The sequence below is a fragment of the Sus scrofa genome, chromosome 18, assembly GCF_054392235.1.
Source record: "Sus scrofa isolate SSC_HxYL_T2T_F1_AM1 chromosome 18, Sscrofa_HxYL_maternal_Yorkshire_Landrace_v2.0, whole genome shotgun sequence".
Classification (NCBI taxonomy): domain Eukaryota; kingdom Metazoa; phylum Chordata; class Mammalia; order Artiodactyla; family Suidae; genus Sus; species Sus scrofa.
This window is the reverse complement of record NC_139400.1, coordinates 14,628,219-14,655,462: the sequence shown is the minus strand read 5'-3', so window position 1 is coordinate 14,655,462 and position 27,244 is coordinate 14,628,219. Positions and strand designations below refer to the sequence as shown.

The 27,244-nt window shown below is 52.6% G+C and overlaps 1 protein-coding gene across 28 annotated transcripts in view; it reads right to left on the bottom strand.

The window, feature by feature from the left end:
* The window catches only part of PRKAG2 (protein kinase AMP-activated non-catalytic subunit gamma 2), a 269,648-nt gene that overhangs the window by 30,229 nt on the left and 212,175 nt on the right, over positions 1-27,244 (bottom strand). For 10 of the 28 annotated variants that reach the window (XR_014833501.1, XR_014833503.1, XR_014833506.1 and 7 more), the window contains exons 5-6: positions 22,994-23,063; positions 6,009-6,115 (exon numbers count right to left, since the gene is read on the bottom strand). Coding sequence is in view for 12 of the 28 variants with exons in the window: in XM_021078611.2 (XP_020934270.1) it covers positions 6,009-6,115; positions 22,994-23,063 (177 nt within the window). In the remaining 16 variants the exon portion in view is untranslated. Of the gene's footprint in view, positions 1-4,635; positions 6,116-14,146; positions 15,143-22,993; positions 23,064-23,859; positions 23,920-27,244 lie in introns of those variants that run through there. The other 18 variants (XR_014833502.1, XR_014833505.1, XR_014833507.1 and 15 more) reach the window with 6 other exon arrangements.

The following is a 27,244-nucleotide window of genomic DNA, read 5'->3' as shown; positions in this document are numbered from 1 at the left end:
GGGGGGAGGGAAGCCACACAAGGAACAAGCACCAGGAAGAAGAAAGTGTCCACAGTGACTGGGTGGTGGCAGCATGGCACGGAGTGGCACTTTCAGCAGCTGAGCTGGTGTTTCTGGGGAGCAGGACAAGGCCACAAGGATCAGCGACCAGAGACGGCGGGTTTTACGTCAGATTTTCTGGTCTGCTTTTAAACGACCTGGCATTTAAAACCATCATCTGTGCTTCTGTGGTGAACACTCTGCTGGCGGCTGGCGTGAGCACACACCCGTGTAGCCTGGGGGTGGGAGGAAGGCCACACTGGGTCAGCCTCAGTTCTATCCCCACAGTCCTAACCCCGCCCCGTCGTCTTTTCTGGAATCCTGATGTGCTGTAATAACCTTTGTTCTGGATGCCAGCTGCTTACCACTTGGTCTGAGGAATAATTTAGCTTATTGAGGGATCTTTCTGGATATCAGTTATTTTTCACCGTCTCTCCTGGTTTCAGGTCGTTTGTTACTGTGATGATGCTATCAACAAAATCAGTATTCCAGTCACTGTCCCAAATGCTGATGAGCTCAGAGTGAAAGAACCTTCTGGCGTCCTACTGGTTTCTTAGCTGGGCTCCCGGCAAGCAGAGCCTGGTCTGCATGTGGTTTAAGAAGGCGATCCCAGGTGCCCAAGCGACACGGGTTGGCAGGGGGAGCCAGTACAAGGGTGGTGATGGAGCTGCCCCCAGGTCAGGGGACCGACACTCCGTTCCACTGGCATCTGCCAAGGACAGTCCTCCCTGGGGTGCAAGGCAGAGGTCTTTACCCACCGGCTTGGCCTCCGCTGGGTAAGGAACGGAGGTGTCACCCGCTGCACCACGCAAGGCAGCAGTGACTGGGGTAACAGGTGGCCTGGCCCACAAGAGGCGTCCCACACAACCAGAACCCTCGCGCCAGGCGGACTAGGATTTCATCGACATTCTTTCAAGGTCCACGATGAGCCATTAACTCCCTGAGTTGCCAAAACATACATCACGGATGCCTCTTATCCATTAGGACACAAACAGGGCTGTCAGCTGTGCAGCTGAAACCCAGACTTGCCTTTCCTGGTGTTACCATGTTGGCAGAACAATTCAAAAGCAAACCAAGTGTGTGCTGTTAGAAATGACCACATAGATGGGGGGGGAGGAGAGAAATGTCCCCTGCGGAGGAATTCTAACTCAAGCGGCCACCCTGTCCTCCGCTCCCCACCTTCTCCTCAAGGGGACAGTGTGGAAAGGAGGAAGAGGAAGCTGAGAAGCAGACTGCACTGGGTGGCAGAGGTTCCCATCAGCACGTGGAGGTCAGGGTGACAGCACCTGTCCTCTGTGCTCGTCCTTCCCAAGCCCATAACCCAAGTCTGACCCTGAGAAAAAGTCAGACCAGTTCCAGCTGGGGGCACCCCGGAGACCACCGGCCCAGCTCCTTGAAACTGTCCAGGTCCCCAGACCTAAGAACATCTGAAAAACTGTCACAGCAAAAAGGAGCCTAAGGAGACATGACGACTGTGCAGAGCAACCTGAATGGGATCCTCGGGCAGAAAACCGGCATCGGGTAAAACGGGGAAACCTGAACGACGGACTTCAGGCAGGGACTGCGCATCGACACTGGTTCATTATCTGTGACAAGTGACCATCCACGTGTAAGGTGGCAAAGACGGAGGGAACCGGGTGTGGGGTACATGGGACCTCTCTGTACACACCCACGGAAAGAATGATGAGGTTTGCTGCTTCGCGTCTGCAGGAACCTGGAAGTAAGTGTGGGAACAGCTTCGAATAACATTAGACCCCAGAGAGGGAGTTTAACACTGCATTTGGTGGCGGTCTGATACAGGGGGATTTACCAGAACTGTGGACCTGATGTTCCGCGCACGCAGCTGGAAACGGCTCTAGAGCCTTCTGAGCCGACTGCCTGTGAAACGCGGGGCTCTGCCAAGTGCCCGATCAAGGAGGCCGAGGAGCCAGAAACTCCGGAGGCACCATGAGGAAGCGTGAAGCCACAGGCTCGGGGAGATTTCGGTGCAGGCGGCCTGGGCACCAGCCCAGCTTACAGTCCCCAAAGGGGCCTGGGGGTCACTCCCTCCGCAGGCCTTTGAGAAACGTCTGAGGGCAGGAAGCCCCTCCATGTGTGCAAAGCTCCGTGCTGGCTGCGATCTGCAGGGGCTGCTCGCGCGAGGGTCCACTGATGCCAGTGGGGTGACGGGGCTCATGGGAGCTGGCCTGCAGGCACATGGCCAGGATGAGAATGTTCGGATCCACAGACAGTTTGGTAACAGCTAATTACAGTGTCCAGGAATTCAACAGATACACGGCCGTCTAAAACCGAACTTGATCCATGTACACAAGAAAAGCTCTGCATTCAGGGCTAAAACCCTGACTGGAGTCATGAAAACGGAGCCATGTTCTGGCACCGTTTCCAGACCTGGGCCAGCTCGCAGACCCAAGCCCGGAGAGGGGGGCTGGTGCCCAAGGAAGGTGCTGCCGCCCGCCCAGGACTGTGACTCCTGCCCCACTTCCCACGGGGACCGAGTGCTGAGGAAGGGGAGACGCGGAGTGTTCCCTGTTACCAGACAGCTCGGAGCGGTCGCTCATTCCCAGGACCCAAATGCCACTGTGGTCGCCGGTCGAATGGGGACTTATGGTCTGACAGGTGACAGACGGAGTCTCAGCCAAGGTCAGACCCAGGGTCTGGGGTCTGCAGACACTGTGGTCCTTCCCTTAATTCTCGAATGTATCACTGAGACCATACGCTCTCTGACCCACGCGGCCAGGACGTCCGGTAAGATGGACCAGTGAGGACGCCTTTGGAGCTTAGTGTCCAGAGGTTTTCTGTCGCACCCGGTGAAGCTGCCCGTCTGGCCTGGGACAGCAGCTCCCAGAGCGACTGGACTGTTGTAGCTCCAGATGCCGCGGCTGCTCGAGATGCAGCCTCCTGGGGGACCTGCTGCCTGCATGCGCTTCTCTGCAGCAGCATCTGCCTTGACCTGGCAGAGCGGGCTCTGGCCCGTGGGCCCTCCGCAGGCCGCGGGGTGAGGGTCAGGGCCCGCAGCATCGAGACACCCCTGAGCGCCCACACTCACCCCGTCACCCCTGCCACACTTGGCAGGTCGCTGGAGGAACCCTTGCCACGTCTGCTGCTTTGTCGCATTTCCCGCGTGACCTGCGACGGCCGTCCTCAGAGGGGCCCGGGGCAAGGCAGGGCTCTGTGTGCAGCCACCGGCAGGCGCTGGCGGGAGGGGTCACTGGGTTTGGGAAAGAAAAATCTGGCAGCAGAAACCTCTGCCTTCTGCTCCTGGTACTCTCCTTGAGAGGAACGGTTCCTGGCTCACTGTGGGGCCTGGGGCGGGAGGGACAGCGGAGCCTGAGACACTGGGGGACTCGCACCCTGAGCGCCCACCCTAAGTGCAGGGCGCTCCTCAGTGTCTCTGTCGGGGGAACCGGCTGTGAGGGGCCTCGTGTGGGCAGGGGCAGCCCCCTCCCTCAGTCACACCACAGCCTGGGGCCCAGAGTCCTGCTGACTGATGGGGACAGGCGGGCCCCATCGGAGGGACAGTGGTGGCACGGCAGCCATGGAGGGCAGGACTCCAGGATGAGTGCCTGGCTTCCAGGTCGCCAGGACTGAGGTACCACCAGGCAGAGGCCACAAGGGAATTGTCACAGCCACACCCGCAGGAAGCTGGTGGCCGCCGGGGCTGGCCACCAGGCTGCTCTAGTCACCTCTGTGCCCTGAGACCTCTGCTTTCAGTTTATTGGTGAGTGGCGAACTCTGGGTCCCCAGACCAGGTGCATCTTTGATCCTTTGCACCCGCCGAATAACTCGGCCAGAAGAGACCTGTTCTACAGCTGACTTTCTTTTTTAACTTAAAAATAAGCACATTCTCAACCAATGATTTTTCCGTTTTTCTTGACGGCTGCACGCTGTCACGGGCACACCAGGAGCCATCCGGGCGGCTCTTGTGGAGGATGTTCAGGTGCTTTCGGGCCTGGGCTGTGCCTCCCCTGCTGGCCTCCCTCGCCCTCCAGACGGATCCAGCTCCTACTGCAGTCTGGGTCCAGGCGACGTCCGCTCACCCCTTTCAAACACATCTTTGACTTTGCTGTCGCCAGTGCCAAAGTGCACCCCGTCTCCATGGCAACACATTTCGGGGCCTCAGGACTCTGGGCTCCAGGGGATGAGGCACACCCAGCTCCTATTACTCAGGGGGTGATGCCCACTGGGTCAGTGACCACCGAGGATCCCCACAAAGACCACGGTTTTCTGGTATTACTCACTTGGGCTAAATCCTAAATTCAGAAAGAGTCGGTTTTATGGCAAGGGAACAGCAGAGTAAGAGTGAAAGCAGACACAGGTACCAGATGTCACTTGCTTTTCTGTTGGTGGAAAACCAAGGTCAGGCCTTCCTGGGGGTGGGAGTGAGGCTGAGTTGTGCTAACTTGGTTCCTTATTTGGGGAATTGAGAAGCTCTCGTTATTTTACTACTGAAATCTGTACTTTAGTGGTAGAGACTATATATATATATATATATATATATTTGCTCTTTAGGGCCACACCTGTGGCATATGGAAGTTCCCAGGCTAGGGATCGAACTGGAGCTACAGCTACTGGCCTACACCACAGCCACAGCAACACCAGATCCGAGCCGCATGTGCGACCTACACCACAGCTCATGGCAACGCTGGATCCTCAACCCACGGAGTGAGGCCAGGGATCGAACCTGCATCCTCATGGATACTAGTCTGATTCTCAACCTGCTGGGCTACAATGGGAACTCCTATTTCTTAAAGTTACTATCTGTTTACTTTCCCTATAAATACCATAACTGGATGGCTCTCTGCCCTCTTTGGGTCAAAGAACCTCCATTGGAGAAGCGCCCAGGAGGTTACCTGGCAGAGTCACAGGACAGAGAGCTAATTTATAAAAGTCAAAAACAACTGGGAAATAAGAGTACAAACAAAGCCATTTTTCACATTCCTGAGAATCCTGGGCAGCAGAGACTGAAGGCAGGCAGAGCGGCCCCCGGAGCCCAGAGTCCGGGGGAGAGAGCCGCAGGGGCGCCCGAGGGCCGGAGGGCAGGTTGGGGGCCCAGAGAGTGGGCCGGGTAGGCACACGCCTCCTATGACAGCCGACCACGAGGCTGAGAGAGGGACACACTAAGCACCTAACCCCAGAGTTCTGCTGCCGGCCCCCCGCCACCACCCCCGGCCTCTGCCCCTTTCCCCCTGGGCATGCACCCTAATAAAGCACCAGCCCATGAGCTCCTGGCTCAGCGGCTTCTTCGGGGGACCCAAGCGAAGGTCACCCTGCTTGGGAAAGATTTATGTATAAATTCACACGCTAAGTGCACACACACATATGTACATGTACGCCACATATTTTATTACGGTGGCTGTAACCTGACCACTGCACTGAGTGTATTATTTAGAACTTTTCATATACGATTGTGAGCCATGCTGGCTGGTATAAAATGAGTTCCAATAAGCATAATTTGAATAACTGAAATAGTCAAGTTCATATTTTTCTGTTAAAAGAGATCAATAAGGTTCTCGGGAGATCATCCACCACCTTACGAACTTTTTAACCAGTATCGTTCCAACTTGAGTATTCTACTTGGTAACTAGGGAAGGCCACCGGGGTGTGTTGAGGCGGCGGCACAGCTTAAGGGTTAAAAGCTTGGGGTCCACACACATCAGACAGACCCGTGTTCAAATTCCAGACCCTGTCACTCACCAGCTCTGTAGACAAAGTTCTCAAGTTCTAGAGTTTCTGGATTAAACTTGGTGATTTAAATTCTTTAACTCCAGAACTTGAGTTTCCTTCTCTGTAAAACAGCACATTCCTGAGAAAGCTGCCCCAGCCCCTGAGAATACAGCCTAAACCTCAGCACGGGTCCTGACGTGCAGAAAAGAATAGCCAGCGACTGCGGGTGCAGCTGGACTGAAATTCCCTCACAAGCAGCCATCCGGGTAAGACACCCCCAATTCAGGAAAACTGGGCACACTCACTTGCAACGTGGTATCAAAGACAACAAGCTTGGAGCTGGTTGGAACGATGTCGTAACACTTGTGTGACCTCATGAATCGCATGTAAACGCCACTTTCTGAGTCTTCTGCTAAAAAGGAAAGAAAAAAGGCAAATACCATTAAAAGTAAAGAACCTCCTCTATCGGATTAACAGTGTGCACGAAACACCTACTGCTCACAGACTTGATGAAAACAAGAATGGTTCTCCCCGAAAGAGCCAGGAGCTCATGCTGTTCACCCCGAAGTCTCCTCGCTGATCAGGATGGCGAGGAGACACCGCAGGGCCCGGGGGGAAGAGGAAGAGCAAGACTGTTTACTGGCCGAGTATGTGACTTTATACATAGAAAATACCAAAACGTCTACAACAAAGCTCTCAGGTCTGAAAAAGGGTTCTTTCAGCAAGGTCACGGAATGCAGAGTTAATGAAAAAACAAAAACCATGCTATTGTAGTTCTCTATGCTAGCAACAAACAATTGGAAATTTAAAAAATTAAAGGCATCAGTTATATGAACACAAAATGGAAAAACAAGGGACCCTGAAAACAGTAACGACGTGAACAAACGCCCGTAAGTAACATCATCTTAACTATTTAAATTTCTGTCCAAGTCAACTGACAACTGGACCAAGGAATGGCGACGCAGAGTGATGCCCAAGCTGCGCCCGTGGCTGGACCACAGCCCGCTGCCTGCCAGGCCCTCACCGCGGTCCTCCGGGTTCACATACCCAGGAGACCCCCTTGACACCACCGCTCAGCCCACCCGTCTGTGCATCTGGCAGATGTCCAGGAAGAAAAAAATTCCTCCCGACACACCCTGAGGAGCAAACTGAGCGCTGCTGAGCATGATGCTGACCGAGCTCCTTGGCCGTGGAAGGGAGCTCGTTGCTCTCTCCCCCGCGGGGTGAATGCTCGGGATCTGCCGACTGGTTTGTCAGCGTCGCCATCCCAGCCCTGGGCTGTGTGCTCTGGGAGGAAGACCAGGAGGCGAAGGGCCGTCTCGCCCCAGAGGGTCCCGCGGGCCCGCTGTCAACGGACGCGCCTCCTGGACCACCTGGCTCAGGGAGGCGCCGTCGGGCTCCCTGCCACAGCCACGCTGTCCCCTCCTCCGCACTGCGCTCTCAGCAAGGAGGTCACCACGCGCAGCCACACGAGCAGGGTCAGGAGCCCCGCTCCACCTCCTGAAGGTGAGCATCCGCGTAAATGACCCGGAGCTCTCTGCGCAGGGGAGCCGGCTGGCCGGCTGGCCGTCTCAGCACGGACGCGTGGTACCTCTCCCACGCCGAGTCCCAGTCCCGCACCGCGCCGCGATGGCCCGCGGCTGTGCCCTGGCCGTGACCCCCCTCCGGCCCTCCCGTGGGCCCCCGGGCGGGGCGGTGTGTGCCCTCCGCCACAAAGGCCTAGCATCCGTGTGCGCACCTGTCCCGGCTATCCGGTGGCTCTGGCTTCCAGCCCCCTCAGCACCTGCCTCCTCAGGCTCCTCTTGGCTGTGCGGCTTCTCTCGGGCGCTGAGGTGCGGCCTCGCGGGTCTGAGGAGTCCTGGGCAGGTGCTGTGCGAGGTGCCCTTTGACTGGCACCTGTCTGATGTCTGATTAGCCTGGGGTTCCAGGTTGTGAGGAGGATCTAAACATCACCATTATTTTTATTTATTTATTTTTTGTCTTTTTGTTGTTGTTGTTGCTATTTCTTGGGCCGCTCCTGTGGCATATGGAGGTTCCCAGGCTAGGGGTTGAGTCGGAGCTGTAGCCCCCGGCCTACGCCAGAGCCACAGCAACGCGGGATCCGATCCGCGTCTGCAACCTACACCACAGCTCACGGCAACGCCGGATCGTTAACCCACTGAGCAAGGGCAGGGACCGAACCCGCAACCTCATGGTTCCTAGTCGGATTCATTAACCACTGCGCCACGACGGGAACTCCATTTTTTTTTTTTTTCACTATTATTTTTAAATTGTAGGAAGCCTGACCAAAGCAAAACGCCAAACATGTAAAACAAACGGGAGTAACATGCGTCTGGTTTGTAATAAAGGTTAGATTATCCCTGATGCAGTAACGTCCATAACAAGAGTATCAGCGGTTCAAGTTAGGAAAAGAAAGTAAAATATTATAAAATGTCATTGGCTTCTCCATATTTAGTATAAACTTTCTGATTAGGTGGCACCACTTTATTATTCACCTTATGATAAAGTCTCAAATTGTAGGATGGAATAAATGCATTGAAACAGAAAGTACGAGGAATTTGGAGTTACACCAAAAAGGAAAAAACCCAGAAGAACAACGCCATTCAACAAGAACAGGATGGGAGTTCCTGGTGGCTTGGCAGTTGAGGACCTGGCATGGTCACAGCTGTGGCTCAGGTTTGATCCCTGGCCCGGGGAACGTCCACATGCTGTGGGCACGGCCAACACAAAAACAAAAACAGGTTGTTTGGAGTAAGTTACGACTGTTCTTGAGGAGACAGGTTCAAACTCTCAATATTCAGACGGTAATGGGGTTAGAAGGCACGGCAGTGCCCATCCCGGTTAACCTCGCCTGTCCCGGGGGAGAGAGGGGCAGAGCTGCAGGGGTCTCCTGGCAGCGATCACAGGTCCAGGAAAGCAGCCCGTCCACGGAATAGGACATCGCCCAGCACTGCCGAGCAAGGGAGCAACCGACGAGCACTACCGGGACCAGGAGCCTGTGTGTTAACGCGTTTTGTCTGTGAAGGTTAACAATCTGGGAAACGCCACGTTGACACTGACAGGCAAAGAATCCCACACACTAAGGAGGAAAGCGGGTGGTAAGTGTGTCTCTAGAAGCAGATCTGATCCCCCGCCCCTGCCCAGGCCTCACTTCCAGCACACCCACGTCACTCACACTCACAGCCACCTCTCCACAGCCAGGAATTTCACACCCCAGGATCCCCTCACACTTCCTCTGCAAAGGAAGCTTCTGAACTTGGAACGTGTCCCGTGTCCCACTCTGCTCCACGCATGCCGTGCCCTCTCCTGTCCCGTGTGGCCCCCTGAAATCCTACTTGCCGTCCGTCGTGGGCTGAAGGGCTGCACAGCGCCTCCCCGCAGAGAAAAGTCCACCTGGAACGTCAGGGCAAGACCTTACCTGGGACGAGGGTCTCTGCGGGTGTAATTAAGGTAAGAACCTTGAGATCATCCTGGATTATCCACTTGGGCCCTAAATCCAATCACCCGTGTCCTTCCAAGACAAGGAAGACACAGCCCCCAGAGGAGGCCACGGCTGCCTGGCCGGGTGGGGGCAGTGGTGGGCAGCAGCCTCCAGAAGGGGCCAGCCCTGCTGACGCGCCTCAGACGCCTCAGACATCTGCCTTCCCGACCACGAGAGAGCCACGTCCCGCGGCGGTCGGCCACCAGGTCTGCGGCCCGTGGTTGTGGTGGCCTCGGGAGCCTCCTCCACCTTCCAGGTTCAGTCCACAGGCCCACGCACCTCCTTAAAAGCCCTCGGGTCACAAGCACCTGCTCCCCAGTGACACCCCCACCCACATTTTGTGGGCAGTGGCCTTCTGGGGTCACCATGGTCCTTGTGCCAAAGCTACAGGTCGGCTTCGACTGCAGCCTGACTGCGGCCTTCGGACCCGACCCCGCTCCGCAGGGGCGTTGGGACAAGCTCACGCCTGCTGCCTCTGTGTCCCCGGAAGACACCCAAGTGAAAGGCCGGGGCCAAACATGAATCTGAGGTGACTATGTTCCCTCTTGGTCCTCAGAGAGGGAAACGCCAACGAAGCACACAAGTTCCAAAGATTATACTCGGGTCGAAATGCACTGATGGGTTAGGAAACTCCCTCTCCACATTCATCAACGGACGGGAATTTTAATTCAGAGAGAATTTGTAAAAAACGTCCCCTAAGACGGTTGATTCTGTGGTGCAGCCAGCCCTTGGCACACAGTGAAAATGAAGGGGGCAGACGAGCACCCGTAACTGGTTAGTCCAGGAAGACGGCACGCAAGAGCCGGGGACGGAGCCGGAGATGGGAGGCGAAGGCCCAGGATGCGCGCAGTGTCCTGCAGGGCAGAGGGGGGGGGTCCCCACTCAGTAACGGGAAGGGAAAGGGCTGGTCCCAGGAGCTCCCCCGGTCCCCTAACGCTGTCCCCACGCCTTTGCAGTACACACCTTCCTCCTGCCTGCTCTGGACCACGCGCCCCAGGAAACTACCCTGGGCGCTCCACGCCATCTACGGCCAGGCACGGGTTCATCTAACAGCGCCGTGGGAGCCAGGAGCTCTTTTATTTATCTTGACTGCCAGCCTTATTTGAAGTCAAATGGCAGGTCACAGGAAGGACTCAGACCCTGTGTGAAAGAGCTGAGTGTGCAACGATGACAGGCACTTTAAAAAACAAAATTCACACACTGTCCAAATGTCACTAAAAACCCCACAAAACCCAACCAACCCCCGACTCCTTTTTCCCATCCCCACCATTCAGACTTAATGCAAGACATTTCATTGTAATTCCACAAAGAAAAAGATCATCAGTAAGTTATTTTAAAATTTACCTCTTATGCTTTATTCTACATTTAGGAACACAGGGTTACTGTATTCACATAATATATATATATATTTTTTGGAAAACCATTTAAAATAATTGAGCTGGAAATAAGCAAAAAGGGAACTACGGAAGTTAAAAGCATACGGGAAACATTAAAGTACCAGAGACATTTCCCTCAAGTGCTTAAAAACGCGAATATTAACAAAGTTGAAGCTTAAATAAGAGTTCCCACTGTGGTGCAGTGGGTTAAGGGTCCAGCATTGCTGCAATGGTGGAGCAGGTCATGATGGCCTGGGAACTTCCCTATGCTGCGGGTACAGCCAAAAATAAATAAATAAAACAAAGCCAGCTTAGATATAATTTTAAGACTTCTAAGGCAGCAGAGTAAATGAATGCATTAAATGTTCCCCTTTTCCGTGCTTTTTGTGTTCAGTTTTGTGTGTGTTGCTGCAAAAGTGGCCACTACCCCTTGCTGTACAGTGGGAAAAAAAAAAAAAAAAAAAAAAAAAAAAGTGGCCACTGAAGAGGATGATGCATATGCGCATCTACACAAGGGGGCAAAGAAATACTAAGCAGGAAAATACAGGTGAGGAGAGGCGATTAGACAGCACAGTTAGTCCCGACCAATGCCTAAGGACCGCCACAGACAGACAAAGCTGTGACCTTGAAATGACAGTGACTCCCAACCAGTTTTCAATGGCTTTGGGTTTAATTCTAGGAACCACAGGGCTGAAACATCTACCAGAGCCAATGCCTCCTCTTTCTCAGGAACCAGAATGCGATCGCTAAGCTGAAGCAACGGTGAGGCCCACACTCGCTCCGTGCACAGGGACCGGGCCCCGCACCAGGTCGGCAGAGGAAGGGGCACTGACCATGGTGATGCCACGACCAGCATGCAGCCACCCCAGCCGCCTCCATCAGACATGCTTTCAGCAACTTAAAGAAGTTTCCTTCTCTCTCTAGCTTATTAAGGACTTCGTTACAGGAACGCACGGTGAAGTTCAGGGAACTACGGAAGTTAAAAGTATACGGGAAACATTAAACTACCAGAGACGTTTCCCTCAAGTGCTTAAAAACACGAATATTAACAAAGTCAAAGCTTAAATAGGAGTTCCCGCTGTGGTGCAGTGGGTTAAGGGTCCAGCATTGCTGCAACAGTGGCTATTTTGATATCTGCTGAGATGACCAGCGGCTTCTCTCTTTGATCTGCTGCCATTTATCCGTCAGTGGATCTCTTACTGACGGGAGCCTTGCGCTTCTAGGACACAGCCTTGTCTGGTCACCATGGACGGCATGGCCCACTCTGCCGATGTTTGTGTAGGAGTTCTGCCCAGGTTTTAAAGGCCGGGTTAATCATTTGTTTTCTTCTTTGTGTGCAACCAACTGGTTTTGATGTCAGGATCGAGCTGGCTTCACAGAATGGGCTGGGACGCTGCCATCCTTCCCTGCTCTCTGAAAGAGGTCCAGTGACCCAGGCATTAACTGTTCCTTGAAGGTGTTGCAGAACTGACCCGTCAAGAGGCTGAATACCAGGCCTCTCCAGCGGGGGCAGTGGAAGGCTGAGGACCTTTAATTTCTTTAAAAGGAAAGATTTAGTGAGAGATCACTCACTTCCATACGGGTCACCCATTTCAAGTGTACAATCCAATTCATTACTTTTAAATTCCATTTGTGGTGATTAATGAAAGAGATACTTAAACAGGAGAATACAAAAGGGAAAAATCCATTCAAAAGCGATTGAACAGATTTTTAAATGTATTGATATCATTGGATATATTCAGATTTCCTTTTTTTTTTTTTTTTTTCTTTTTAGGGCTGCTCCTATGGCATATGGAAGTTCTCAGGCTGGGGTCAAACTGGAGCTCCAGCTGCCAGCCTGCCACAGCAAAGCAGGATCCAAGCCACGTCTGCAGCCTATGCTGCAGCCTGGGGCCACCCCGGATCCTTAATCCACTGACTGAGGCCAGGGACTGAACTCATCCTCACGGATATTAGCCGGGTTCTTAACCTGCCGAGCCGCAACGGGAAGGCCCAGATTTCTTTTACTGTCACTTTCTACATCTCTGCATTTATAATTAAGGAGCCCCTCTTATTTCTGTTGCCGTGTATTTTCTTTTCCTCTTTGGGGGGCTGTGCCCACGGCGGATGGAAGTTCCCCAGGCCAGGGATGCAATTTGCACCACAGCAGTGACCCGAGCTACTCCAGTGCCAATGCTGGATCCTTACCCCACGGCGCTACAAGGAAACGCCTGCTTTGCATTTTCATTCATTTTTTTTCTTGAACAGACTTGATACAGATTTATCCACGTTATTGGTCTTTTCCAAGAAATTAGCTTTTGCTTTTGTTGAGCAAGACTACTGTCTGCATTCCATTTCCCTGACTGCCGTCACTTCAGCAGCATTTTGGGGCGAGGAGAGAGAAGTGAACATACTCAGCAAACCACCTTGAACCATGGCAACGTGGCAGCCCAGCTGAGTGGATCAGGTAAATTGAAGACCGGCTTGTCACCATAAGCCCACCAGCATGCTGCCGTGTGACGCTGGGACAGAAGGCTCTACTGGTGCGTGCTGACACATTTCCATTACCAGAGCTTAAACATCTGTCTGGCAACACGTGCCGTCTTTGGGGTTTCGCATTACAAGGGCTCCTCCCGCCACAGGCCTTGGCCTGCAGTACAGCACGTCGTGGTTCTTGAAGGTGTGTAAGCGCTATTCGGACTTAGGATTTCAGATCAAAGTAGGAGAAAACGGCCTGCAGAATAAAGCGCTCACCACAGAAGAGGTGAGGCGCTCACAGGCTCCGGGTCCTCTCCTCCGTTTGTTAGGGAGCAGGCCACCCTCCTCCAGGGGGGACTCCGGGAATTCCAGGTCCCAGGGGCGTCGCGTGGAGAAGGACGGACGGGGCAGAGCTAGACCAAACCTGTATCCGAAGTGCCCTCAAGTGTGACCTTGAGCCAATCCCTTCATCCGCTTGGCCTGAATTCTTCATTTGCAAGGTGGTGACAACGCCGCCGTTCTGCCCGCAGAGCGCTCCTGGGGATCGGGATAAACCACCTCACCCCCCCGACCAGCGATGCTGCCGCCCGGGTGCCCTGCGCACTCGTTCCCCAGGGCAAGGTCTGAGGTACAGATGCGGAGCTGGCACTGGACCAGCGGCTGTTGTCGAGGACACACTAATGGCGGCTTCGAGTTTAAATTTTTCCTTGGTTGCCCTTTTGGTCCTTTCTGGGGTCATCACCAGTTATATTCCTGGAGACTGGACTACACAGCAGGTACCGAAGTGAGTAGGACGTTCAGGTTATTTAACGCGCATATAATCCGATTTGCTAGATGCTACTGTCATGCCCTGCGTACAAGTGGAGGGACTGAGGCTTGAAATAACTTGCCTGGACCTCACAGCCATTACGTAGAAGAATCAGGACTCCCATCTGAGTCTGACTCATGCTCTCAATTATGTGACGTTAACTACACATGCAGCGCAAAGGGGGGACATGCCACATGTGCAGGCACCAAAGCCAGAGAAATCAATGTGGAAGGAGCCAGAAAAGGGAAAAACGGATGGTGAGAATGTGGACGCCTGAGGAGGCCTTCGCAGACCAATTAAACAGGATCCATAAAATAACACTGTGTGTAAAAGGTAACAGTTTATTGGTAGCAACTTACAAGAGACAAATGATCAAAGTGTAACCTAAGATAAAATGAACCAGGTGCTACAAAGTCCAGAAACTTCGATGACCTGAAAGAAATTCAGACACACAGGAAACAGCTCCAAGAGGGACAGAAGCAGCAAATGAAAAGATTAAAACAATGACTACGATTTGATCCAATGGTTCCCAAATTCGTCCCCCCCAAACGGCTCTCCTTTTAGTATCTGAGTTAAGTTACACTTACGTCATAGTCACAAAAGAAAGCGCTCAAAGCCTCTTCCCGAAGCCACCAGATCATGGACGCCAGTCCTGACCCGCCGTCACTGCCTGGGACCATCCGGGCGCTGGCCAGTCTCTCCCGCCTCCCACTGAGGAGGAGAGGCCTTGGCGCACCTGGCAGGGAGGCACCCGGTGCCCCCGCCTCGCCAGGGCTCTGTGATCAGCACGTCAGCTGGGCGAACGGACCTCCTCTCAGGCCTCACGTGGACATGCTTGCTTGCTTCCTAAGAGGGAACGTTACCTCGGACGTCCCGGCTATCGGGCTGGTCCTCGTGCCAGAGTAGAGTTAAAGCGCCAAAAAACCGGTTCACGGGAGTAAAAAGTATTTACCACCACTCAGTCTACTCGTCGCACCATCCTGGAGAGCTGGCACACGTGAAGCTTTGCGTGCCCTCCTCCCAGAGCTCCCACAACGGCCAAGAGACATGAATAAATGTTTCTTCTTAACGGCACCGTCAACTACGCGGGATCACGAGATAACATGTGAAGGCCTTTCCGGGGCTTCCAGAAAGTCACTGTTCCCAAGGAAGTGACATTTAGGCTGAGACCTGGAGAAAACGAGCAGGTGGCCAAGAGGACAGGGAAGAACCCAGGGTGAGGGAACAGCCTGTGTGACGTCTAGACAGCACGGAGGCGGCAGAGGGAGGAGCCAGTGCAGCACGTCCGGGAACAGAGCAAGAAGTCTCGGCTCCGGCCTAAAGGCAGAGGAAAGTCAGAGAGGCTTTTAAACGTGGAAGTGACAGGATTAGGGAACAGGGTTTGTTTATCTGGTTTTTGGCCTCCCCGTGGCAAACGGCGTTCCCGAGCCGGGGATCAGATCAGACCGAAGCCGTAGCTGTGGCAACGCCAGATGCTTAACCTGCTACGCCAGGGCGGGGGAGCGAGTCTGCGTCCCAGTGCTCCAGAGATGCTGCCAGTCCTGTTGTGCCACAGTGGGAGCTCCTAGGTCCATGTTCTTAGAAACTGTGTCTGACTGCAGCTGAAGCTGACGGGAGGGGCCCGAGTAGGTGCTGGAGAGGTCAGACTGTTTAATAGTCAAGAGAAAGATGACGATGGCCTGGCCTGGAGCGAGGACAGAAGTGACAGAGACACGTGGGTACTTAGCAGGTGACAGTGAGAGGACTGCAAACGTGCATGCGGGAGAGGGAGCGAGCCAGAGCCAAACGTCATTTGTGTTAAACTACAAAACAAATCAAACAACCAGGGGACGTGGTACCAGGGGACGTGGTACTACTGAAGCGGGGGGGGGGGGGGAACGACAGAGCAGAGAGACGGGGAGCGGCTCAGGCAGAGACATCCAACAGGCGCCCCAACACTCGAGAGATCTGGCTGCAAATATCTACCGGGCGTCACTAGTTATCGAAGCATCGTGTACCCACACCCTGGGCGACAGGCGGGGAGGCTGCCCAGGGTGAGGGTCCCAGAGGGCAAGACAAGGGGACTTCAGATGGGCCGGGAGCAAGTCCAACAGCCGCTGTTGAGAAAGGAGGGCAGGCGTGTGGCACGTGTGTTTGACGCTGCTAAATCTCCTACTGAAAACAAAACTGAGATGCACGGAGGAAACGAGGAGGTGTGCAGAGAACACCGGAGGGTTTTCGGGGAGAAGGGGGCAGAGGTCATCTCTGGTGACAGCGACCGAGAGCTCAAAATGAGAAAAGGACTGAGTGGCCACTGGAGTTTGCAGAATGGAGCCACGAGTGACCACCTCAGGAAGCTGGGTGGAGCGGTGGAAATGGGCTGAAGAATGAATAGGACGTGAGAAAATGGAAAGAGGGTTTCCGGCTGTAGATTAGTCCATGTCGGTCACACGGCCTGGCTCGGAGCCCAACGACGGCCTTTGAAACCTGCTGACCCCACCTTCCCAGATGCGTCCCCGGAGGTAACTCACTCAACCCCTCACCTCCTTCATTTCCTCCTCCATGAAGCAGGGTGACAGAAGCTTTTCCCTCTTAGACTTGTTTTGAGGATTAGATCAGATCAGCGTAAAAGGTTGACAACACAGCAGGGCCTTGATATACTTAATATACGCCACATTTTTTTGTTTTGCTTTTTAAGGCCGCACCCAAGGCATACGGAGGGTCCCAGGTGAGGGGTCCAACTGGAGCTGTAGCCGCCGGCCTACACCACAGCCACAGCAATGAGGGATCCGAGCCGCGTCTGCAACCTACACCTCAGCTCACGGCAACGCCGGATCCTTAACCCACTGAGCGAGGCCAGGGATCGAACCTGCGTCCTCAGGGATGCTAGTCAGATTCGTTTTGGCTGAGCCATGATAGGAACTCTGCGCCAGTTATTATAATCATAGAAAAAGGACAAAAATCCTTCCACTTTTTTTGAGTAAACTCCAAATGCCTTGTGGTATCAAAATTTTTCGGCTTTAAAATTCGCAGGTGAGACAGAGCGTTTCAAGGATTCTGGTGTGACAGAGCTGCAAGGATTCTGTGTGGGTGGAAGCAGCCCAGCTATGGAGCGTCTGAATCACTGTTCTGGACCCTGGCCAGCTGACCACAGGGCTGCGGAGTGCCCCCCCGCCCCCCAATCCCCAGAGCAGACAGAGCCAGTCTCGAGAGGGAAGGTCGAGGAGAGCCTGTCATCGTGGACATGACTCAGCAGCACTGCCTTGGCTTCTGATGACTTTCCATTATGAGGCTTGTGAAGCTCGGTCACGGGGCCACTTCGGGTGTCCTCAGTCCCTCTGTGCTCTTCTCTTGCTCAAAGCAGGCAGGGGTCTTAGTGTTTCAGATGACAAGACCTCTGCGGTCTCAAAACTGCTCCAGCTCCTGGAATCCAGACACCATCAACCAGGAAGCTGGAGCCTGACTTCAGCGGCTTTCGAATGCCTTCCCGAAACCTATTAAATACGGCAAGCTTTCAAATTCGGGGCCAGCCAAAGAAGAAAAGCTTCGTCTGTAAACATTTCATAAAACGAACTACTTTTACAATCAAGAAAGAGAAAAACCTCTTGTCTGGGCCAAGTGTGCAAACTCAGCAGGGAAGGAAGGGTAGAGTCCGGATGACAGAGGACCAGAAGCTTCTAAAACGACGGGATGAGATCAGCAAGCACCAAGCTGGGATCAGACCTGTCACCAGCAGAGGTCAGTGCCCCTGTGTTACGGCCAGTAAATGTCCAAGGGACCCAGCAGAGCCTCACGGGGAGGCCGCTCTCAAAGCTAAGTGAACAGGGGGACACCTTCAAAGGCTCCACAGATACACAGGAAGACAGTCTCCCTGAAGCATGTGACAACGGTGCGTCTCAACCTTTTTTTCACGGTTCCCCAGTCCCCGCCCTTCCGTACATTTTCACCCAACAGTCCCACCCCCAGGACACTTGACTACGACAGATACGCCGCACATCTGTTCCAGGGCCCTTTGGAGAGCCACGAACCGCTGTCACAGCTATGATTTTTGTCCCCTGACGAGAACCAATCTTTGCTCACTTCGGGGAACTCTACTCCAGTTGGGAATGAGTTTGAGTGAAAGCACATTTTTGGTTTCGTTTGTTAGTTTATGTAGAGTGGTTGCTGGATGCCGTAGGACATATTTTCAAGCTGGAAGGAAAAGCACAAGTTCACTAAATGCTGGCCTTTGTTTTCAGAGAAAACCCACAATGACAACAACAACAAACAAGCAACACTCCCCAAAAAGGAGCATTATCCAAGAATACAGAATTGGGCCTAAAATCCCAAGATTTTTTTTTCTCTTTTTAGGGCCACACCTGCGGTGTGTGGAGGTTCCCAGGCTAGGGGTCGAATCAGAGCTACAGGTGCTGGCCTACACCACAGCCACAGCACCACCGGATCCTTAACCCACTGAGCGAGGCGAGGGATCCAACTCACATCCTCACGGACACTGTTTCAAGTTCTTAACCTACTGAGCCACAACGGGAACTCTTAAAGTTCTAAAGATTTTTGCGTGAAAAACAATGCTCTCCCTCTCCCTTTTACTCCTTACCCCCACTTCTTATTTATTCCTGACCAGTGCAGACTAGGCTGACATCCTGCTAGAAAAATGAGTTTGGGGGCTAGTTCTGAGCAGATTACCCTTTGGGAAATGCCTTGCAGGTGAAGCATGAACAGCTTGGACAGAAAGGCTGGGATGCAGGGGAGCAGGCAGATGGTGAGGAAGAGGCGGGAGAGGCCGTCTTCCAGACCGAGGAAGCGGGATGGACCAACCACACCCAGTTACTGACAGCCTGAAATAACTAGAGAGCCTGCGACAGCTGAAGCGATAAGAGGAAGCCAGGAGATGACAGAGATAGTTTCCAGGGGCTGTAAAATTCTTGGAGTCATGCCAGAATTATACCTTTATTAATCATGGATAAATTTCTGAAAGCTCATCTCCTCGAGAAAGCACTCAATGGTTGTGCGCAGGTGGCTGTGGAGCACCTGCGCCTGGTCCTGCCACTAAATAAGCTCAAGACAATTAATCTTTTCTTCCCTTGGCCGCGCCCTCGGCATGCGGAAGTTCCCAGGCCAGGGATCTTTGAACCCACGCCACAGCAATGACCCGAGCCACAGCAGTCACAATGCTGGATCCTTAACTGCGAGGCCACCAGGGAACTCCTGGACAGTTAATCTTTTTCTTTCTTTTTTTTTTTTTTGTATTTTTGCTTTTTCTAGGGCCGCTCCCACGGCATGTGGAGGTTCCCAGGCTAGGGGTCCAATACGAGCTGTAGCTGCCTGCCTACACCACGCCAGGTCTGAGCCGCGTCTGCAACCTACACCACAGCTCACAGCAACGCCGGATCCTTAACCCACTGAGCAAGGCCAGGAATCGAACCTGCAACCTCATGGTTCCTAGTCGGATTTATGAACCACTGAGCCATGACAGGAACTCCCATCAGACAATTAATCTTAATAAAAACAAACAGGTATGAGTGATAGTACAAAAAAAAATTGAAAAGCAAATACATAAAGCGATGGCTACAGGCTAGGCGCTGTTCTCATCGCTTTGCAGATGCTGAATCACTCCATTCTCCCAATGTTCCCTGAAGGAGCCAGGGCCAGGGCAGAGTGGCGCAGCGGAGGCGTGCTGGGCCAGCAAAGGAACTAGAAACGTTCAGCACGGTCGCTGAGATACTGAAACACTGCAGAGCACCGACCGGGTGCTGGGAAAAGAAAGCTGAACCGGGGAGAAGCACGGGAGGGAGGGGGTGCGGCCTGGGCCGAGCCGAGCCAGCGAGCCTGCCGGGAGCCGGAGAAGGCCCTACCCTCCAAACGATGCCAAAGCACCGGGGCGACGGGGGACACCCAGAACAGGGGTCCAGCCAACTCTGCCTGTGAGCCACATCTGGCCTCTTTTTGTAAATAAAGTTTGCCTGGAACGCAGCCCTGCCAGTTGGCCTGAGCTGGTCCTGAGCCGCTTTCTGCTTCGCTGCTGCACAGGCAGGCTGAGCAGCCCTGACAGAGGCAGACACTGAAGCCATCTGGCCCTTTACGGAAAAGTTTGCCTGGGTCTCTTCTAGAGCCTTGTTCATCAGAGCTGGGTCTCTGAAGCAGCAGCACTTGGGAGCCTGGCAGAAATGCAAACTCCCAGGTCCCATCCCGGGCCCGGAAAATGAGAAGCCGCCTTTTCAAAAGCTCTCTGGCCATGCTTCCGCACAGAAAGCTCTCCGGCCACCGGTGTGTAGCAGCACCGGCAGCGGGGAGGAGGCGGGAGGCTGGGATGCAGAGAAGTCCGCATGGATTCTATATTTGGACATAGGAGCAGTGAAGATTTTCCCGTAAAGGGGTGGTGCCACCAAAGCATGCTCTGGAAAGGTCCCTCTGTCAGGGTGCAGTGCTGAGTAGCAGTGGGTGGGCAGACGGTGTCAGAACCCAGCCAAAAGAGGACTTACTCGAACAACACAGGAGAGACCGAGGCACAGTTTTTTTCCTTCTTCCCAGGAGTGAGTAACATTTTAAGGGATTACTCGGACTTCACTGATGTCTCCAAACTGTTCCTAACAAATACAGGGTCTGTTATAATTCATGAAGAAACGGAAAAATCCTTGGTAACAAAACTATTAGTAATCATGCCTATACCAAGTGTATCCACCCCGTCCCGCCTCCAGATCGCAATGCACAAGGGATGACGTCAAGCAAGAAGGAAGCTGAAGGATTCACTGAGCGTCTATTGTCACAGCTGTCCCTCAGGTAGGCTGCTCACAACAGCAGCTCACAGGATGTTTGAAGGTGTGATGTCTCACTGTTAGGACTTTTTTTCCCCTCCCCAAACAAATGTAAGATTCTTCTTGACACTCAGTTTTTCCCTATTTTGGATGAATAAGCAATTTAAAGTTCAAAAGAAACAAAGCAGTGCTTCAGCCGACCACGCCAACACTACCCCTTCCAACTTGGCGACCAGCTTCCAAGCAACTGCTTAACCTTTTACCTCCTTAAGAATCTAGAAAAGTCTGACAGGGTTACGTGTGAGATTCAGTATACTTTAAAACAATGATAGTAATACAGATGGAAACAGATGGGCGAAAACGGGAAATTCCTCTTCTTAGATGCTAAGGTTTAATATTTTACATTCATTCCATTAGCAGAAACAATGCAAAAGAAATAGGGTTCATATATCTGCTTGGAGAAATGCAATATAATTAAATCAATAAATCTCAAGTGAGGAAAAAAAAAAGAATCTCTATGGAAGATTCACGAATAAATCTTATAAAGTCTGTGAGTTCAGTACAACCGTTAATGGCACTTAAAAAATAACAGTGACTAACGCAGAGGGCTTCCTTCGGATTTACATTGTACTAAATACCATTACATGGATTATCTCATTTAATCCTCAAAACACCCTGATGTCAGCTCTCCTTTATGAATGGGAAAACTAAGCACAGGGAGGTTAAGCAACTTGTCTAGGGACACGCAGCTACACAAGAAGTGGAGATAGGATTTGAAGCTGGGTCTAATCCTCTAACCATAACTATGGTACCTCTTCAGAAACTCAAAGCCTTTTTTTTTTTTGCTTTTTAGGGCCACACCCGCGGCACATGGAAGTTTCTGGCTAGGGGTCGAATCGGAGCTACAGCTGCCGGCCACAGCCACAGCCACAGCCACGCAGGATCAGGGCCCTGTCTGTGAGCTACTCCACAGCTCACGGCAACGCCAGATCCCCGACCCACTGATCGAGGCCAGGCATGGAACCCGCATCCTCATGGATACTAGTCGGATTTGCTTCTGCTGCGCCACAACAGGACTCCTAAACACTCAGCGTCTTAACAGAAAAGGAGGGGTACCGTATTGCCCTGTGGACAGTGCCCGAAATTTGATCTGCAGTATAATAAATCCGAGGAATAATGAGGTGGATCTGACTGAAGACACTGGATTGTTTTTCAGGAGGATAAAATGCAAATTAAGTCCCAGTAAAACTCTAAAATGTATCATGTAACTGCTTGTTAATAATAAACAAGGATGCAGATTTTAATGATAATGACTCTGAATACATTATCTCCTGGCTACCATGTCTGTGAAATGCAGGTACTCTTAACACATAAGATAAACGCAGGCGCTGGCCTGACACTGCTGGGTTAACGTTCTCATGCTGGTTGTGCATGCTTATTTAAGTAATTGCCTGACTGTAAATGGAGGGAAGTATTAAAGTAAAGTTGGCACAAGGCACAGCATCCACATGGCACATTCTTTGTTCAGGGAGCTTTATTCCATCAATACTCTTGGAAAAAAGAGAAGTCATTAAGTGACTAAGGGAAGTACAGAGGATAGCGTAGAGGGCTCTTAAATTCCTCGCATTGTCAAGCATCGCATACAAAGTTCTTTTTCGACTCTGACCTCACCATATTCCATTTCAAATACGAATTTTGCCAAAGAACAAGCTCATCTCCTTCAAATCTTAACAGTTTCAAAATAAGAAACAGGTAAAAGCTCATGTTCCACACGGTACACCTTAATTTTGCCCAAGAACAACCCCCCCCCCCACTTTAACAGCTTCAAAATCAGGTCCAGGTAAGGAGAACACAGGGCAGGAAAATGAAAAAATGAATGAGAAAGGAGGCAACGGAAACGATGGAGTGACAGGGTCACCTGAACTCAAAGCCAATTCGCTAAGCTGCCTCCGGTTTTCCTATGGAACTTTCCCCATTAAGACAAGAAGACACACCCTGCTGGTGGTATTTTCACAACTACAGATAAGGGAAGCAGGGTGTGTTGTTTAAAGGTATGAACCATAAACACATTTTGGGGGCTACCTCTACGTGCATGGCGGCGCAACAAACGATTACCACCGCATGTCACCTTGCTCTCAATCGAGTTGAGCTAGTAAGGACAAAAGGACCGACCATCCGTGCTGATGGCTGGGTTGCGGGGCTCCCGGAGAGATCTCGCCCTCCGAAAGGCACGGCGGGCCACTGCAGACACGCTCGCCGGCTCCGCGGCTCCATCTCCGGCCCCGCAGGGCGTGCCGCCCGAAGCCGAAGCCGGACGGGCGGTGGGCGGCGGGGTCCCGCGGCCTCCGGGGCGTGAACACCAGCGGCCCCCGCGCGCCCGCCCCTCCCGGCCCCCTGCGTAGACACCAAGGCGCGTTCCGCCGGGGGGGGCACTCACCTTCTTCTTCCAACTCGAATTTCTCCAGCATGCCGGCTTCCGCGGGTCCCGGGGCCGCCGCCAGCGCCGCCTGAGGAGGAGGAGGACAGGGATCAGCATGCGCTCGGCGGCGCTCTTCCCCGGCCGCGCGGGCGGGGACGCGGCGGGGGCGGCGCGCGGGGGCGGAGGGCGGGGGTGCCGGGGACACAGGGCGCGGCGCCGGGCACCGTGGCGGGGACGCGGGGGCCGGGGCCGGGGAGGGGGCGAGCAGGCCGGGGGCGGGGCAAGGCGGGGCGGGGGGGCGGACGAGCAGGGCGGGGGTTGGGGGCGCGGGGGCGGGGCGAGGGGGAGCGAGGGGGCGGAGGCGGGCTCGGGGAGGCGGGCTCCGGGAGCGGGCGGGGGCACGGGGGCGGGCTCTGCGGCCCGGCCGAGCGCTCCGGCCTCGCGCGGCGCCGGGTCGCCGGGAGGAGGGGCGTCCCGGGCGGCTGGCGGGGCGCGGGGGGGCGGGGGGCCGGCGGCGCGGCCCAGCCCACCGGCACGGCCCTGAACCCGGGGGCGCGGCGCAGCCCAGCCCCTGGCCCACCCCTGCCCCAGGCCGCAGGTGGCGCAGGCCGCGGCCTAACCTGCCGCCTCTCCCCGAGTGGAACGGCCCGCCTCCCCCGACCCCCCCCCCCGCACGCCGCATGTTGGTATGGACCGGCGAGATGGAGCCGTGGGAAGAGCACCCGGAGGAGCCAGGGGGCTGTCTCGCGCGGGGGCGGCGGGGGCGCCCCCCTCCAGCCGCGGCCCTCCTTCCCGCCAGGGTCCCTGACCGGCCATAAGCGGAGGCGCGTTTTCGCCTTCTCGCCTTTGCTTCTTCCTCTCCCCCACCGCTCACGTCCACTCACCTTCCCGCGCCGCTCGCGGCAGCGCGTCCCTGCAGGTTTAACCTGCGCAGGTGTGGTCTCGCCGGCCCGGGGGGTGGGGCGCGAGGGCAGCGGCGCCAGGTGGGGGTGGGGTGGGCGGGGCGATGTGCCAGGGAGAGGGGGATGGAAGCGGCAGGACCCGAGAGGGAGATGGCATCGCAGACCCCGGCGTGTGTGTTGGGGGGTGGGGTCGGGGTGTGGGCGATGATTATTTGCTTTTTTTTTTTTTAATTTTAGGTTTAATTGCCCATCCCTCTCCCCTATTAAACATTTTGTTCCGTGAGTTACACACACTGTGGATGCCCTGTGTTGCTATCGGTTTTACCCAGCCATGAAACACTTAGTTTGCTTCCTCTATCCATAGCCCATTCTCTTCTTTGGGGAGCCGCTGCCAAAGGCACACACAAATCTAAATCTGGCCCCGGCCACTCCTGTCACCCAGGATCTGGGTATCTGAGACTCTCCTATCGCCAACTCCGGTTGGCAGGCAACGAGGCTGGCAGCCTAGAGCTTCCTGGAAGAGTAGGGTAGCTGGAGAGGGGACAGGCACCCCACTCCGTGAGGCTCTCCTGCCTGCTCCACGTGCAAGGGGGCCCTTAGCTCTCTGAGGAGTGCAAGGGCCCTGATAATGAGATTAGCTCTCTAGTGCTGAATGAGGCTGTAAAGGGGCCCCTCTAGAAAGAAACTTGGTTCTGTCTTTCTTGCAAGCCTAGCCTGGAAGAGGAAGTACTAAAATCTTCTTTATGCCATTTTTTTGCTGTCATCTCAGTTGGGCCAACTGAGGGTCTTAATTGTCCCCTTAAAAAGTGTGAGGGGAGGAAAAGAAGACAAAACTAATTGTAATACATGGGTGGTAAAAGCCCTCAGCTGTGTCATGCTTTTTTTTTTTTTTTTTTTTTTTTTAAGGGCTTCACCCATGGCATATGGAAGTTCCCAGGCTAGGGGTCATTTAGAACTATAGCTGCTGGCCTACACCACAGCCACAGCAACTCAGGATCCAAGCACCATCTGTGACCTACACCACAGCTCAAGGCCACGCTGGATCACCCATCCACTGAGCGGGGCCAGGGATCGAACCTGCATCCTCATGGATACTAGTCCAATTCATTTCCACTGCACCACAATGGGAACTCCCTGTGTCCTGCTTAACAGAAGACCGTCGAAGGCTTTCTAAGTTCAAGAATAAGGCAAAGATTTATTCTTTCACGCTATTCTTATTCAACGTAGTCCTGGGAGTTTCAGTACTGCTATAAGGCAAGAAAAATAAATAAATAGATAAATAGATAAAAGGCATACACATTTCAAAGGAAGAAATAAAATCATCCCTGTTTACAGATGACATGGTTGTCTGCATAGACAGTCCCAAGGAATCTACTAATTAAAAAAAAAAAAAACAACACCAAAACTAGAATTAATAAGTTCGGCAAGATTATAAGATACAAGATCAATACACACAAAAGACTCATTTGTGTACACCAACAATGAACATGTAGAAACGGATGTTAAAATCAATATTATTTATGTTCACCGCCAAGAAAATTAAATACCTAGGTACTCAAGAGAATGTGCCCAAGAACTGTATGCTGAAAATTACAGAAAGTGGATGAAATGAAAGAATACTTAAGTAAGTAGACAGGCATCCCATGCTTACGGATTGGAAAAATCAACATAGTAAAGATGTCAGTTCTCCCCCAGGTTGATCGCTAGGTTTAACACGATTCTTATCAAAATCCCAATAAGGCTCTTCCTAGACAAGACAAGCGTATTCTGAAATTTATATGGAAGGGCAGAGGGTCTAGAATAGCTAAAACAACCATGAAAAAAAGAAGTGACGTGGCAAGCATCACTATTGACATTAAAGCTTACTGCAGAGCTACAGTAATCAAGACTGTGTGGTATTGGCAGGGGGATAGAGACACCGTTCAGTAGAAACGAACAGAGAATCTAGAAATAGACCCATGTAAATACGTCAAACAAAAACAATGGTGCTGGAGCAATTGGACATCAATAGGCAGAGAAACTCAACGCCAGCCTCACGCTTTATCTAAAAATGAGCTAAAGTTGGATCATGGACTGATAAACAAAACGTAAAACTATGAAATTTTTAGAAAGAAAATAGAAAATCTTTGGGACCTATTGATAAGTGAAGATTTAGACTTGACATCAAAAGCATGAGCCATAAAAGGAAAAATGACTACATTGGACCTTATTAAAATTAAAAATGTTTGGGAGTTTCTGCTGTGATGCGGTGGGTTAAGAATCTGACTGCAGCAGCTCGGGTCCCTGCAGAGGCGTGCATTCATTCAATCCAGCATTGCCACAGCTTCGGCACGGGTCACAGCTGTGGCTTGGATTCAGTCCCTGGCCTAGGAACTTCCATATACTGTAGGTGTGGCCATTAAAAAAAAAAAAAAAAAAGCTTGTCCTATGACAGACCCTGTTGAGAGGATAAAGAGACAAGCCACAGAGTGGGAGAATAACGCTATAATACTTGCAGACCACAAAGCCAACAAATGACCGGTATCTGGAATATGTAAAGAGCTCTGCAAACTCAATAGCAGAAAAAGAAAGCAATCCAGTTAGAACATGGGCAAAAGAAATGAAGAGACGTTTCACTAAAAAAAACCTACAGACAGCAAATAAGCACCTAAAATATGTCCAACATCATTAGCCATTACAGAAATGCAGATCAAAACCACAGCAAATCATCACTACCCACCTATTAGAATGGCCAAAATAAAAATAGTGACCACACCAAATGCCAGTGAGGAAGCAGAGAAACCCAATCCCTTGTGCGTTGCTGTGGGGGTGAAAAATCACATTGCTACTCTGGGTAACAATTTGGCGGTTTCTTATGAAATTAAATACCCAACTACCACATGACACATCCATCACACCCTTGGACATTTATCCCAGGGAAAAACAAAACATGATTATGTGAAAACCTGGATATGAATGTCACAGCAGCTTCACTTGTAATAGCCCCAACTGGAAATAACAGGTGTCATTTCACCAAAACATAGTGTTACTGCTACCACCATTGAATACTATTCAGCCATGAAAAGCAATGAACTACTGATACATACAAGCACTTATATGACATATGCCGAGTGAAAAAAGTCAGTCCCAAAAGGTTATACACCGTGGGACTTCATGTATGTAACATTCTTGAAATGAAAAAAAATTATAGAAGTGGAGAACAGATGAGCGGATGTGAGGGTCAGGGAGGGGGGAAGGGGAACCTGTGTCTATGAAAGGGTAACATGAGGGATCCTTGGGGTGATGGAACTATTCTGTAGCTTGACTGTATCAAAGTCAATATCCCGCTTGTGGTCTCATACTATATTTTTCAGCCATGAGTCAAGCC